The sequence below is a fragment of the Danio rerio genome, chromosome 14 (genome assembly GCF_052040795.2).
Source record: "Danio rerio strain M-AB ecotype USA chromosome 14, GRCz13ab, whole genome shotgun sequence".
In the NCBI taxonomy this organism is placed as follows: domain Eukaryota; kingdom Metazoa; phylum Chordata; class Actinopteri; order Cypriniformes; family Danionidae; genus Danio; species Danio rerio.
Window position 1 is genome coordinate 943,238 of NC_141034.1, and position 15,272 is coordinate 958,509.

The 15,272-nt window shown below is 36.5% G+C and overlaps 2 protein-coding genes across 4 annotated transcripts in view; one reads left to right on the forward strand and one right to left on the reverse strand.

Annotated features, from left to right (window-relative positions):
- Nucleotides 1–15,272, forward strand: part of ints10 (integrator complex subunit 10) — a 41,032-nt gene that overhangs the window by 11,854 nt on the left and 13,906 nt on the right. For 2 of the 3 annotated variants that reach the window (NM_001441951.2, NM_212639.3), the window contains 3 exon segments: nt 13,546–13,782; nt 14,830–14,897; nt 14,998–15,101. In NM_001441951.2, the coding sequence (NP_001428880.1) occupies nt 13,654–13,782; nt 14,830–14,897; nt 14,998–15,101 (301 nt within the window). In that variant the 5' untranslated portion in view covers nt 13,546–13,653. 3 annotated transcript variants of the gene reach the window in all.
- On the reverse strand, nt 382–7,502 carry si:zfos-741a10.3. Its single transcript, NM_001386317.1, is given in 4 exon segments — nt 382–915; nt 2,566–2,679; nt 3,196–3,531; nt 7,336–7,502. Coding segments are annotated over 4 exon segments (684 nt in total). The 5' UTR covers nt 7,397–7,502; the 3' UTR covers nt 382–742.

Consider the following 15,272-nt stretch of genomic DNA (forward strand, 5'->3'; position numbering starts at 1 on the left):
TGCCAATTACATGAGATACCAATTTCAAATGTTCGCATATGCATACGTTATTTTGCATTGTTTTTAGTTCTTAGCTAGTTCTCAGCCTTCATATAAAATATGCATCATGTATGACACTTGCCAAAGTGAGACGTGAGCTATATATGAGACCTTTCTTGTATGTAGGGCTTATATGTGGATATAAAGAAGCAATACAGGAGACCTACAGTATATATGCACGTATATGCACCTCAGTTTTGCCTATATGTGGTATATATATGCATAAATGCAGTATATATATTATCTTAAATGTGCATATATACTGCATATAGGTTTCATATATGTGCATATATCCTCTTTCCATATGAGCACCCCTGCTATAGAGTCACAAGGAGAAGCAGAGAGAATACAAATAACACTTTAATACACAAAACAAACAGAGTAATCCAGTGAAAAGCGCAATAAACAGAGGGACACGTGCAGGAGCAAACTGAACTAAAAGCTCAACTCTGTAAGTGAACAGTAAACAGGTTTTAAAGAAGTAAACAGTGAGTAAATGCTGATGTTTTAATGTTTGTGTGAACTATCCCTTCATCCAGTGTAGTTTTCTAAAGTTGGTCCAGTTCTGTTTTGTGAGGATGAGACACTCTGTTTGTGTAGTTTTTGTCTTTACACACAGCTAATAACTGAGCTGCAGAAATGAACGCAGCGTTTCCTCATGGTGTGCACTGACGGTGGGTTGGTTTCTGTGGTTGAGCTCATATTAGCTTGTCTGCACTTGAGCGTACAGACACTCCTCCTGATTGCTCTGCGTCTGTGTCTGGTGTGTGTGACGAGTGTGTGACTTGCTGAAGTTTATTTCTCCATAGTGAAGGTCTTCATTCTTCTTCTGAACGCTTGGTTTCTTCTGATGGTCGACTGTAGTGTACTCCACATCTGCAGACAGATTATAAAGCAGATCATTTCTGCTTAATGCTGATCAATAAAGAATAATCTTGTGTTTATAGATGTATAGAAGGTATAAGAGCCAGTGATCACCAACTTCACAATCATATTTTTTGCTCAAATTAGGTGTGAATTGGAGACATGTGTGATAATAAATATAATTATGAGACTAACTATGGGGAATTATTATTTCATCAGACATATTTTCTTTTATTTTCTGATGAATTAAATGTATTTATAATACTTTGGTTTCATTTGTAAATGTATGATAACACACACGTGTTTTTTTTCATATTTTTGTCCAAATTAGGTGTGAATTGGGAAAGTTTCTGATAATAAATATAGTTTACAGCATGCAATGCAGGTTAAAAATGCTGTATTATTTTTTCACCAAATATATTTAGTTTACTTTATATTCTTATTTGACTTGCTACATGTAATGTATATTTATATTTATTTATTCTATTATTTTTTAGACATTTAAGAGTATTTTAAAAACTTATACTGCATATGATTTGCATACATATATTTTGAATAAAAAAATGTATTAGTGTTTATTTATACACATTGATTATTTCACTGTATATATACATTTTATTGACTTTATTTTCTTATTTTTATCAGCTAAAAATAAAATATTTGTACTGTATGATAATTTCAAGTATTTATATTTTATTTACATATTTTTAATAAACATTTAATACATTTTTGAGTATTTTTAAAATGTAAAATATGTTTTGTTTTTATGTATTCTAGATAATTTATTTGCAGACTTATGCTAAATGTACATTTTAAGTTAATTTTATGGATATACCTGTACATTTATCTGTAATGTATTTCATATTTGACACAGTTTTGCATATGCATATGCATATATATATTATAACACATACATTGTTATATATTACATTACACAATTATATATTAATTAGTATAAATTATATCATTTATAATTTATGTGATAAAATAAATCACACATATTCATTCATTTATTTTCTTGTCGGCTTAGTCCCTTTATTAATCCGGGGTCACCACAGCGGAATGAACCGCCAACTTATCCAGCACGCTTTTACGCAGCGGATGCCCTTCCAGCCGCAACCCATCACTGGGAAACATCCACACACACATTCACACACACACTCATACACTACGGGCAATTTAGCCTACCCAATTCACCTGTACAGCATGTGTTTGGACTGTGGGGGAAACCGAAGCACCCGGAGGAAACCCACGCAGGGAGAACATGCAAACTCCACACAGAAACGCCAACTGACCCAGCCGAGGCTCAAACCAGCGACCTTCTTTATGTGAGAATCATCATGACTCTGTTGTTTCTGTCGTTTTCGTGACTCAGAGTCAGCACTGTGGTGACGAATGCTGTTACAAACGTTAAAGAGAAAAAACCCTTGGGCTTCCTTGGTAGTCGTGCGGTCACTAAAGCTTCTGCTAAACGACTCCTTCTTCATCATTTGGTCTTTGAAATGGAAATTATGTAATGACTTACATCACAGAAAAACATTGCATGAGTTTAATACACAATTCAGTGTTCATGATCAATTCTGGGTGACTTTATCCTTTAGTCATAATAATTAGTCAGTAATTATTCAACTAATCAGTGCTGTGATGGTAGTTTTGACTGACCTGATGGTGGTTTGGCCTTCTTCTTCTTCTTTCTGTAAAAGAAATAAAGCACGGAGAGCAACACTATGAGGATTACAGCAAGACTTCCCAGAACTTTTGCTGCCAGTGAAGGATCTGCAGAGAGAAAAACACAAGATGTTTAAGAAAAGTTAAACTGATGGAACAGCTTGTCAATATTTGATAAGAGCAACACAACATCAACTGAATCAAACAAGTATGAGTTTCTCTATGAGATGTAGATGCTTCGCTGTTGTTTTTAATGCTTAACCTGTATTTTTCAATCTGCTCTGATCACAGTTTACTATTTTTTCACAGTACAATTGTATTTTGTCTTGTATTTTATAAGAGAATACTGTATACCAAAACCCAACCTTTCAATTGAATATATATTATAACCATAAAATGCATTTATTTGACTTTTATTGATTAATGTTTGTACATTTTCAGCTTTCATGTTCTAAGAGTTCAGCATAAATGCAGATCTTCTTCTTCTTTTTTTTTATTTTTATTTTTTTACAAAAAATCAGGGCAGAAATACCAAAAAAAGTCCACAGATGGTGTCTGGTGCTACTCGTGTGTATGAGAGTGAGATATCTACAGAATATGAATCTAAAGAGAGAGTTACTGTACCTTCAATATTTACTTGTAGATCTGCTGAAGGTGTTTCAGTGCCAGCAGAGTTATGGACAAATAATGTGTAAATCCCAGAATCTGCTCTGGTCACTGAGTTTATTATCAGAGTCCCATTGATGACTTTCACATCAGGCCTGTTCTTATACAGATCACAGTCACTCTTGAATGTGTCATTTTTTATTCTACAAACTGGACCATGTGTTGTGCTGGTTATTCTCTTCTTCATCTGTACTTCATATATTCTAGTGTTCGGCACCAGCTGCAGACTGAGTTTATCTCCAGGAGCTGCATTACAGGGATCAGACTGATTAAACCAGCAGGAACGCTCCACACCTGAAACACACACACACACACACACACACACACACACACACACACGCACGCACGCACACACACACACACACACACACACACACACACACACACACACACACACACACACACAGAGAGAGAGAGAGAGAGTGAAACATTTTGGTCTTCAACCTGAATTACAGTTTTTTTAAATTGTTCACACTCTAAAATTAAAACTCTCCCACAATTAACAAAACCTTGAAACGCTGACCTAATGTAGATTAACTGTAGAGCTCACACACACTGCCAGATCATTACAGACAGTGATTCGCAGAACAGTCAACACACTTTTATGCATTAGATATGCAGATTTATCAAGATGTGATTCCCTTTCAGGCTGCATGGTGGCGCAGTAGGTAGTGCTGTCGCCTCACATTAAGAAGGTCGCTGGTTCGAGCCTCAGCTGGGTCAGTTGGCATTTCTGTGTTTGCATGTTCTCCCCGTTTCCCTCCGGGTGCTCCGGTTTCCCCCACAGTCCAAACACATGTGGTGAATTGAATCAGCTAAATTGGCCGTAGTGTGTGAGTGTAATTGAGTGTGCATGGATGTTTCCCAGTACTGGGTTGCAGCTTTAAGGGCATCCCCAGCACAAAAACATATGCAGGAATAGTCAGCGGTTCATTCCACTGTGGTGACCTCTGATTAATAAAAGGTCTAAGCTGAAGGAAAACGAATGAATGATGAACTCCTTGCGATCTCAAAGCAAAGGCTTACAAATAAACACACACTCTAAACACAGCCGTCAAGTGCGCACACACACACTGGCGCAGAGCTGTAGACACACCAGTCAGGTGTAAACACAGTTTAAAAACAACGTTTGGGTTTACAGTCATCAATAAATATGGAAGTCAGTGTTACAGTAAGAGGAAGAGGAGTACAGGAGACAGGGAGAACCTGGATATAGAAGACCAAATCTGTCTGACGCCCTTCAAGCAACCTTGATTGACCATGTTGTGATGTGTGGACTGACATTTGTGCACAAACCAGCCATAAATGTCCATTTTTGAAACACATAGATATGATACATCATCTGGAAGCAGAAAAATATGAGCTCTTCATCGATGGTTGGTTTGTCAGGGCGTATAGGAGAGGACAGGGCATTATTTAGCTGTGAACACCACAGTATTTGGTGCTTACTGTGTTCCATATTTGCCATATTTGACAGTAAGATGGATTTAGATTGATCTACAATGGATTGAAGGTCGAGAACATAGAGGAACGTAGAGGCCTCTCTCTGTGTGTGTGTGTGTGTGTGTGTGTGTGTGTGTGTGTGTGTGTGTGTGTGTGTGTGTGTGTGTGTGTGTGTGTGTGTGTGTGTGTGTGTGTGTGTGTGTGTGTGTGTGTAGAACCACATTAAGCACTAAAAGCTGAACTGGAAGGTAAGATAAGTTTAGTTTGAGTGTTGTGGGTGTTGTTTTGTGATCACACTGATAACCCTAAAAATAAGAAGTGCACTCAGGGTCAACACTCTGACACTCACTAGCAGCAGCCGGCCTTTAGCAGCCATCAAGTTTATGAAGCAGTCACATGTGAGTTATTTACATTACAGAACAGCCAGAACTCATGGGGGAAACACATTAATTAAATTATATATTACTATTATGCTTTATTAAAATCACCATATTCCTAAACTATTCTCTAACTTGTGAAGATGTTTGGTTTTACATTTTCAAATGAGTGTTGTAAACAACTGAAAGACATCACTAGGCACGGAGACGCTGAAAATATAGAAGCTGTTCAGGCTCTGCATAACATTACAGATGCATGATTTCGGTCATGTCCTACTGTTCAGTCATTCAGCATTAGGAATGAGTGAATGTAATGAGTTATCAGATGCACATCAGATTTAAGAAAGCGTATGAGAAAATTTGTGTTTTTATACTCACAAGTTAGAGATTATTTTAACAGAAAAATAAACAGTGCAACACTGAGCTATTTCATCACAATATTGATGTAATGTAGAGATGTAAACAACTAATGATAATGGTTTTGAGATGCATGCAAACTCATCAGATCCATTTATGTATACATTTATATATGCATTTATATTTTTTCAAAATCTAAATATATCTGAAACCTGCATCTGTAAAAATCATGTGATTTATTTGTGTCTTATATGTTGATTTTAGTTACCCCCTTTTCTGCCAGACATCTTTATTTTTATAGTTTCATGTTTATTACTTCTACAATGAAAATGAAATAATTATTTCCCCCTTTTCATTGTTAAGTATTGGAGATGAGGAGCAACATAATGAATAATAAAATCCCAACATGTCCATAATACTAAATAATATTCAAAGAATAACGTTTAAACATTGCAAAAACTCATAAGTAAGCAAAATCAAATATATAAATGCATGATAAAACAATTTCAAGACAACATTAATGTGCCCTGTACATAATGCTGTCTAATTTAAAGGGATAGTTCATCCAAAAATGAAAACGTCCTCATTATTAACTCTCCCTCAACCAATTACAAACCTTCAAGAGTTTCTTTCTTTATGTTGAACACAAAAGAAGATACTTTGAAGAATGTTAAAAACCAGTAACCATTGACTTCCATATAAAACAAATACGATGGAAGTCAATGGTTACCGATTTCCAAAAATCTACAAAATATCTTTCTCTTTTTCAACATAATAAAGAAGCTACAACAGTGACAGTAAATGATGACAGAATTACACTTTTCAGTGAACTGTCTCTATAATTCAGGAAATAAAAATGTCTGAATATACTGAATGTTTTTAACCCATTTTCTGCCAGACGTCTTTATTTTTATGGTTTATAACTTCTACACTTAAAATGAAAGAAATATTTCCCCCCTTTTTCATTGTTAATTATTGGACATAAGGAGCAAAATGACGAATAATAAAACCCCAACATGTCCATAATAATAAACAATATTCAAATAATAAAATCTAAATATTGAGAAAACTCATAAATAAGCAAAATCAAATATATAAATGCATGATAAAACAATTCCAAGACAACATGAATGTGTCCTGTACGTAATGCTAATTTAAAGGGATAGTTTAAGGGATAGTCTTAAGGGATAGTCTAATTTAAAGGGATAGTTCAGCCAAAATACAATTAAAGTGAGAGTAAATGATGACAGAATTAAACTTTTCAGTGAACTGTCCCTTTAATTCAGGATATAAAAATGTAGAAACTAAGATTTTACCCCATTTTCTGCCAGACGTTTCTATTTTTATGATTTATTAAACTTCTACACTTAAAATGAAAGAATTATTTCCCCCTTTTTCAATGTTAATTATTGGACATGAGGAGCAAATTAATGAGTACAAAATCCTACCATGTCCATAATATTAAATAATGTTCAAATAATCAAATTTAAACATTGAGAAAACTCATAAATAAGCAAAATCAAATATAAAAATAGGTAATAAAACAATTCCAACACAGCAATAATGTGTCCTGTATGTAATGAAGTCTAATTTAAAGGGATAGTTCAGCCAAAAATTAACATTTACTCACTATTTTCTTTCCCTCAACCAAATCCAAACCTTCATGAGTCTCTTTTTAAATGTTGAACACAAAAGAAGATATTTTAAATAATGTTGAAAAACCGATAACCATAAGTATTGTGAAAGTCAATGGTTATCGATTTCCAACATTCTTCAAAACATTTTCTTTTGATTTCAACAGAAGAATGAAACCCAAACTGATTTGTGACAAGTAAAGTGAGAGTAAATGATGACAGAATCTTTCTTTTTCTGTGAACTGTCCCTTTAATTCAGGAAATACAAAAGTCTGAATGTCTCTCACCTGCAGCCGTGTGCATCATCATCATCATCATCATCATTATTAATCCACATACGAGCCTCATTTCTGCAGTCCAGAGGAGAAGAGAAGAGTGTGTCAGACCATCGACACAAACAGCGCATTACTGACACACGGAGAAACTCTTCAACACAGAGAAAGAGGAAGTTTCCTCATAGGAAGACAAGTCAGACGCTGTGGCTCAGCAGTTTCCCCTAAATCCATTTACAAAACACCGACTAAAAAAAGAAAATAGAGGCAATACAAGCTTTTAAAAATAAAAGTCAGTGGAAAATGAGCACAGCTCTCACTCTGACTTTTCCTTTAGCTCTCTCAGAACCCAGTGACAGGGGGATGTGGCCTCAAATGTGCAGTCCAGTACTCTCAGTCTAAATGCAGTTATGGAAAATAACATTTAAAGGATCATTTTGCTGCCATTTCTTACACTTTAATATGAACTATATTCAGTGGTGTAGAGTAACTAAATACTCAAATGACTGTAATTGAGTAGTCTTTCTGAGAAATTGTAATGTACTTAGTAGTCTTATAAATGTGTGCTTTTACTTTCTCTTGATGTTTAGTGCAGTATCTGTACTTTTACTCCACTAGTGTCCTTCAATCTGCAGTCATTACTTTACTTTTTCTTGTCTATGGGCATAAATATATACATTAGATGTCGCCTGGCCTATTGTTGTCTATTGGACGGAATGCGTCAATAGCGCCGCCATCTTGCTACAGGGTAGCGCTCCTTTGAAATGAATGCGGGACCAAGGTACAGCGGAGGACTGTGGCCATCCAAAGCCAGAGATATACACATATACACATATATCTGTGATCGGGAGTTTTCCTGGATGTTAGTATGTAATTTTTTTTTCTAATTATGAAAATTATAATTTTACATCACTTTTCTACATTGATGGATCAGTGACCGCACGGGCATTCCTGACTAAAAGCTTGTGTTTGTGTGTACAGAAATGTACTATTCACCCTCCCTGTTAAATCTGATCTAATCATGTCCTGAAACACAGCTCCTCTCCTGCTTTCACTGCTCATACTGACGGAGGGAGCGATTCGTTTGTGAATGAATCTCCGTTATGAACGACTCTTTCACTAACGTTAGCCGACAATAATACCAGTTTCTGGCAGCGCAGCATCTCGTTGTCATATTTCTTTTGCATTGTTTGCTGATTTTATTCAACAAAACTAGCATAAGCCGAGTGTTAAGTGCGAGTTGGAGCTGCTTTGTCTTATGGTGAATGCAGTAAGTGACTGTTATCATCAATAACGTGACCTGTTTAGCACAAAAGAACATACGAAAACAGAAAAAACTTAATATTACCTATGAAATGTTCTGCCTTTGTGCTTAGTTTCCGTTGTTTGCTCGTTACTACACCCGTAGACAGCGCTAAAGTCCAGCATCTTCACGTAATAACTCTGTCTTGACTAGTGCGGCTGAATGACATTTGTCCTGGGAGCACTGTACCAATATGGCGGCGCTATAGACGCATGCTCAGGGTCCCTATGCGATATCTAGTGTATATATCTATGGTCTATGGGGATTAGAAAACATCCAACCTAAAATCAATCAAATATCAACGTCTAATGATGTTAGTGGATGCTATGACGTCCATCAGATGTAGGATTTTGATTGCCAAACCTGATGAATAAATGTCAGTATTTGACGTCAACATGATGCTGGTTTAAGATGTTGGCTCAACAAATTACTGGAGTTTTTGGGGAGAAATAACAAAACGGGAGGGTGGCGGGAGATGGATCGGGAAAAAAGGGAGTGTTGGCAGGTGTAGAGGCCACAGTGCTAACCACTGCATATTTTACAGTAACTATAAACATGTTTGTATATGCATATACAGCAGGATAAGTGTTTCTGTAAATATAAACACAGTACTTTTGCTGTTATTTATATGCAGAAAGTTACTGGTGAACTGCTGCCAGTTGCTTGTTATACACATCAATTAAGTTTGAATATTGCAGTTTTTATTTAATTTCGCAATTTATAAAGTGGTAGAATTGGTACTTAAATTAAATATTAAAATTAGGCTTAGACATGATTAATGTACTTTTAATAAAACCATTTTTATTTTGCACCAAATTTGCACATATCTGTTATGGAGAATGCAAATATAACTAAAGAAATGCATCAACATTTTGGATTTAAAAATGAATTTTCCTAATGATATGCTTATAGTTTTAAACCTATCAGAGTTTCTTTCTTCTCTTGAACACAAATGTTGGAAACGGCAACAACTTACCTCCATAGTATTTGTTTTTCCTTACATGCAAGTCAGTAGTGCAGGTTTTTATACATTCTTCAAAAGTCTTTTGTGTTTAACAGAAGAAAGAAACTCAACACCACTTGAGGAAGTGTAAAGAAATAGTGAGTAAATTAACATTTTAGCGTGAACTATCCCTTTAATAAATATAGTAACTAATACTAAATGAACTCTCCCAAAGGTCAAACTACATGTGATTTAACTATTCATTTATTTTTATGCTGACCTTATTGTAATAGTATCTGGATGCAGCCTTTATGATGCAAGCTGAGATTGCATTGCTCAGAGATGCAATGTCAGACACGGTGCACTCAATGTGACGTCGGGTTAGGCCTGAGCCCATTCAAGAGTTCACCCTTAGCTGATGAGTGGTTATGAAGTGTGTTAGTCATGCTGTCCCGGGAGAGAGCCCTGAGCTCATAAGATCCTCAAGCCCAGGGCTCCCTCCCATTTGCAGGGCGAGAGGGGAGTTTGAGCTGTGGTAGATGTGGAGAATCCCCTGCTGTAGTAGCTAATGAACAGACAGTGATCGCTCTTAAGAGATAACTACTGACTAGGAGCATGTCTATGGTGCTGGATTAGTCATTTAACTTAAGCTGCATGTTTTTGGATGGTGTGAGGAAACCGGGGAACCCGGAGGAAACTCACGTGAGCACAGGGAGAACGTGTAAACTCCTCACAGAAATGTCAGCTGGCTTGGTAAGGACTATAAGCAGTGACGTTCTTGCTGTGAGGCAACAGTGCTAACCACTGGGCCACCGTGCCACCAATCTAGGAAAGCAGGAGGAGTAGGGGTGGAAGGGGGGATTCTTCAAAATGACGATGGCTGTGATATGGAGCTGAGGGTGTTTATAGTGGCTTAGAAATCGTCTGATTGGTTAATCATACATTAGATAATGCGGGACGAGTCACAAGCAATCAGAAGCAGGTGATCCTCTCAAGATTAGTAAATAAAAGCATTGCATGCAGCTCAGATTGCTTCTGCACCGAGTCTGCAGTCAGACCCCTCTCCATTACTGTGGTCCTTTTTAATTTTCATGTCACTGATGAACGTTGGAGTTTTATGTTACATCTTATTATGATATACTGTAATGTTTACTGCATTACTTTAGCTTGTGTGTGTTGCCATGATGGTGTTTATTATAGTATAGTTACGAAAATGGCTAAAATGTGCAGATGTAATACAACAAAGCAATAGTGTATTCACAGAATTAATAAAGCATCGCAGTTTACCGTCAACTTTACATATTTCTTCTCTTAGTGTCTGCATGGTAAGCTTCATGCTAAAATTCTGGCGACCACAGGTTCTGTTTGATTATTACGGTAAAGTTTACTGATGTTTTATTTTACAGCTACAAGAATCCTTCAACAGATGAAAGAAACGCATAAAGGTTTGGATGCGCTTGAGGGAGAGTAACACTGAGTAAATGTTAATTTTGGGGTGAACTGTCCCTTTAAATCGTGCTGCATTATTTTCACACACACCATATATAATCACATGACACACGGTCACATCTGCTCTTTATTTAACCTCCTGTCTTTGCAGTTTTCTCATATGGTGTTCACTCTTGGATATTCATCACACCACAGCATGAAAATGTAATATTCACATGTCGTTTAACTGCTGCTGTGGCTTTAAATGGGGAAATGAATTTTTTAGGGGAATTATTTTTATATCCGAGTTTTCTTTTACCACCAAGAGACTGAGAGGAAGAAAGTAATGTGCACATGAAGACATCAGCATTAATCAGCTTTCAGTTTTATTCATCTGTGACGTTGCATAGATTTTTTAATAACATGTAGATTAATAACTAAACTGCTCAACACAGTCTAATATGGACCCTTAAAATATGCTAATAAGCTGCCCTTTAATTTTGCACAACATATTACATTTCACTTTCATCAATTTGATCAAATTAACCAAACCATTCATCCATTTTCCTTCAGCTTAATCCCTTATTTATCAGGGGTCGCCACAGTGGAATGAACTGCCAACTATTCCAGCATATGTTTTACATAGCGGATGCCCTTCCAGCTGCAACCCAGTACCGAGAAGCACCCATACGCACTCATTCACTCACACACACACTCATACACTACGGCCAGTGTAGTTGATCAGCTCCACTATAGCGCATGTGTTTGGACTGGGGGAAACCGGAGCACCCAAAGGAAACCCACACCAACACAGGGAGAACATGCAAACTCCACACAGAAACATCAACTGATCCAGCCGGGACTCAAACCAGCAACCTTCTTGCTGTGAGGTGACTAAGCCACTGTGCTAGCCATAACCCAACCAAAATGTCATTATTTAAAGTATTTATTATTATTATTCTCATCACACTTCTATTTTCTAGTCATTTATCGATTGATTTATTTGTTTACTCAGTGGTTTCTTAGGTAGGCCGGAACACTGCAAGGGAAGGGAGAGCATGTACTGTAACATAGACCAACTCCCCACCGCAGCTTTACATCTTCATTTCTGAGACTGCATAAAGCGTCTCTGCATGACCACAAGACCAGCCATCTAATAAAAACACATGCATGAGTTTAGTTTAGATCTAGTTTAGTGCCATGTGTACAATAATACTGCACAAGCCTAACACTGTACACGACAACTTAAAATAACACATTCATTTCCCTCCAGCAGTGCTCAGTTGTGCTTACAGATGGGATATAAATATTCTGAGCACACAATCTAGAAGAAGTGTTCAAATGTGCAATGTTAAACTGTAAATAAATATTAAAATATACTGTAGTCCTCCGCTTTCCCCCACAGTCCAAACACATGCGCTATAGGGGAACTGATGAACTGAATTGGCCGTAGTGTATGAGTGAGTGTGAATGAGTGTGTATTGGTGTTTACTAGTACTGTGTTGCAGCTGGTAGGACGTCCGCTGCGTAAAGCATATGCTGGAATAGTTGTCAGTTCATTCAGCAGTGGCGACCCTTGATGGATAAAGGGACTAAACTGAAGGCAAATAAATGAACGAATGAAAATATTGTCCAAAACATGAGCAATGTTATTAATAATTGCTCTGAATTCTGACATATATTCATGCGTATAAATGAATAAGTGCTGCATCACGTGAAGCAAAAACTAACTAAAATAATATAAATAACTGAAGAAAATACATGAATAAAATGATAAATAAATAAAATACAAATGTATATATATTCAGTTTCTCTAGTTTTTATGTGGAAACACAATATTAGTTGTGTTGCTGGAGTGTGAACTGGCCTTTTACTGTTTCACAAATGGAAAATGAGTTCAAGCTCAAAGAGGAACACACTTTGTTGCTACATCTTCAGGAAATATTGCATAATACACATGCATTTAGAGGAAGAAATCTTATGTTATGTACTTTTTTTGTGTTAAATTCACCCAAAAATTAAGTGTAATTACGTTTTCCAGTGATTAAAGTCTGCATCTAAAACGTTTCCAGCCATTTAATGTGTTTCAGTTGCTAGTTTTACGCTCTATGATTTACTCTATGAGTTTATTTATCTTTTATTAAGCCTTAAAACAGTAATTATAAATAATTATCTTTAACAATAAAAACTTACAAATAATCAAAAAGAAATAGATAAACACAGGGGGTATAAAAATACAAATTAAAAAGCAAAAATAGCCCATTAAACATAAGAAAACGGTTGTAAACAGATCGTTTTATAGCATTTTTGTTGTTAGTCAATTTGATCAATGAAAGATATTCTTTAAATTTGGTCATAAAAACAACAAACATAGGTCTGGAAAAAATTACTTGTGAATGTGAAATGTTGCAAGCAGCAAAAGCAAGTTCACCACATAATGTTTTATGTCTAGATTTACAGTGTGTGATGATGTGAAGCGTGAACGGAAATACACGCTGACGCCTGTGCGTTGTTTTGAGACTTTTATTTTGTAAATTCATTGTCTCTACCCGGAAGTAAAACAGTGGAGACCCACTGGTCCCGGTGTTTTTCGGTGTTCTGATCGTCTGAACCGGTTTATTTGTTACAGTAGAGCCGGTAACGGAAGAAAACAGAGCAGATGTCCGCGCAGGGCGACTGTGAGTTCCTGGTGAAGCGCGCGCGCGAGCTTGTGCCGCAGGATCCGTATGCAGCTAAAGCCTGGCTGATCACCGCGCGCACACTGTACCCTACTGACTTCAACATACAGGTGACACACACACACCTACTCTACCCTACTGACCTCAACATACAGATGACACACACACACAGGTTTGATTCACCATCTTAGTAAGCATATTATAGGCTTCCATTGTTTTAATATCAGGTTAATGACACTGTCTAAAGTTATAACCTAAACCAATCCTCACAGAGACATCAGCACATCATCAGATACTAATATAAGCATCTTCTGACCCATTTATAAGCATTTTAAATTAGTGAGGACCAATGCAATGTCAACACTGGTGGCTCTTTTTGTTATATGATAGATAATAGTGTGAAACCCTTGGGAAATATTTCAAAATAATTACAATTTCACAGGAGGGAGAATATACATAGACATATTGATAAAATACCAAATAAATCTGTCACCAAATTTGTAATAATATTTACAGAAAATACATAACAACAATCCAGTCATATTGACTTCATTCCTGAAAGGTATGCACATCTTTGCATATGTAATCTTATGTCTGATTGTGTGTGTGCGCTTTCTATCTGTCATTATTCCTACCAGAGAGAATAAGTGTGTGATAGTGTACGGTTGAGTATAGAGGTAAAGTTGGTTTTATATACGCACATTCAGACTATCTCCTTAATAATATAATTTCATAAAAGTATTATTTGCAAACTCTAAATAGCGAAATCATATTAGCAGCCAATGACTATCAAAGTACAACATTGTTCACAGTCAAATAAACCGTGTTAATGTTGTTTTCAAGATATACTTGCATGCTAATTCCGATCGAATATTCAAAGTAACATGGTAAACAATACAGAGACTTCTAAATGAACGAATGTGCGAATATAAAACCAACTTTACCTCTGTCGGTTGAGTTTGGGTATGTGTCGAGTATTGTTATAATATTTACAGACAATACATAACAAAAATCAATATATATTGAGTTTTTCATTTATACCTAAATGGTGTGCATGTCTTTGTGTGTGTGTGTGTGTGTGTGTGTGTGTGTGTTTGTGTTTGTACATTATATCTGTCAGCTCTGTGCACTGATGTGTGTTTTGTTGTTGTGTGCAGTATGAGATGTACAGTATTGAGCGTAATGCTGAGAGGACGAGCTCTGCTGGCCGACTGCTGTACGACATGTGAGTCAAACACACACACACACACACACACACACACACTGCACATGTTGGCTGGGGTACGGTGCTGATGCTGTCTCTGCTGGTTTTTCCTCCTGCACAGATTCGTGAATTTCCCCGAGCAGCCGGTGGTGTGGAGAGAGATTTCTGCGATCACGGCGGCCCTGAGGAACGACAGCCAGGACAAACACGCACAGTTTCTCAAAGGTGTTTTATCTGTCCTTTATATACTTCATTAATATTTTAAATTTTATATCTTCAGTTTTCATTTAAATGTACAGTTTACAGTTACTTTTTTGCAGTTTATTTTATTCATTTATTTATTTATTTCAATCTAACGTTTATTTGTATTTGTGTGTAGTATTCATGACACGGTTT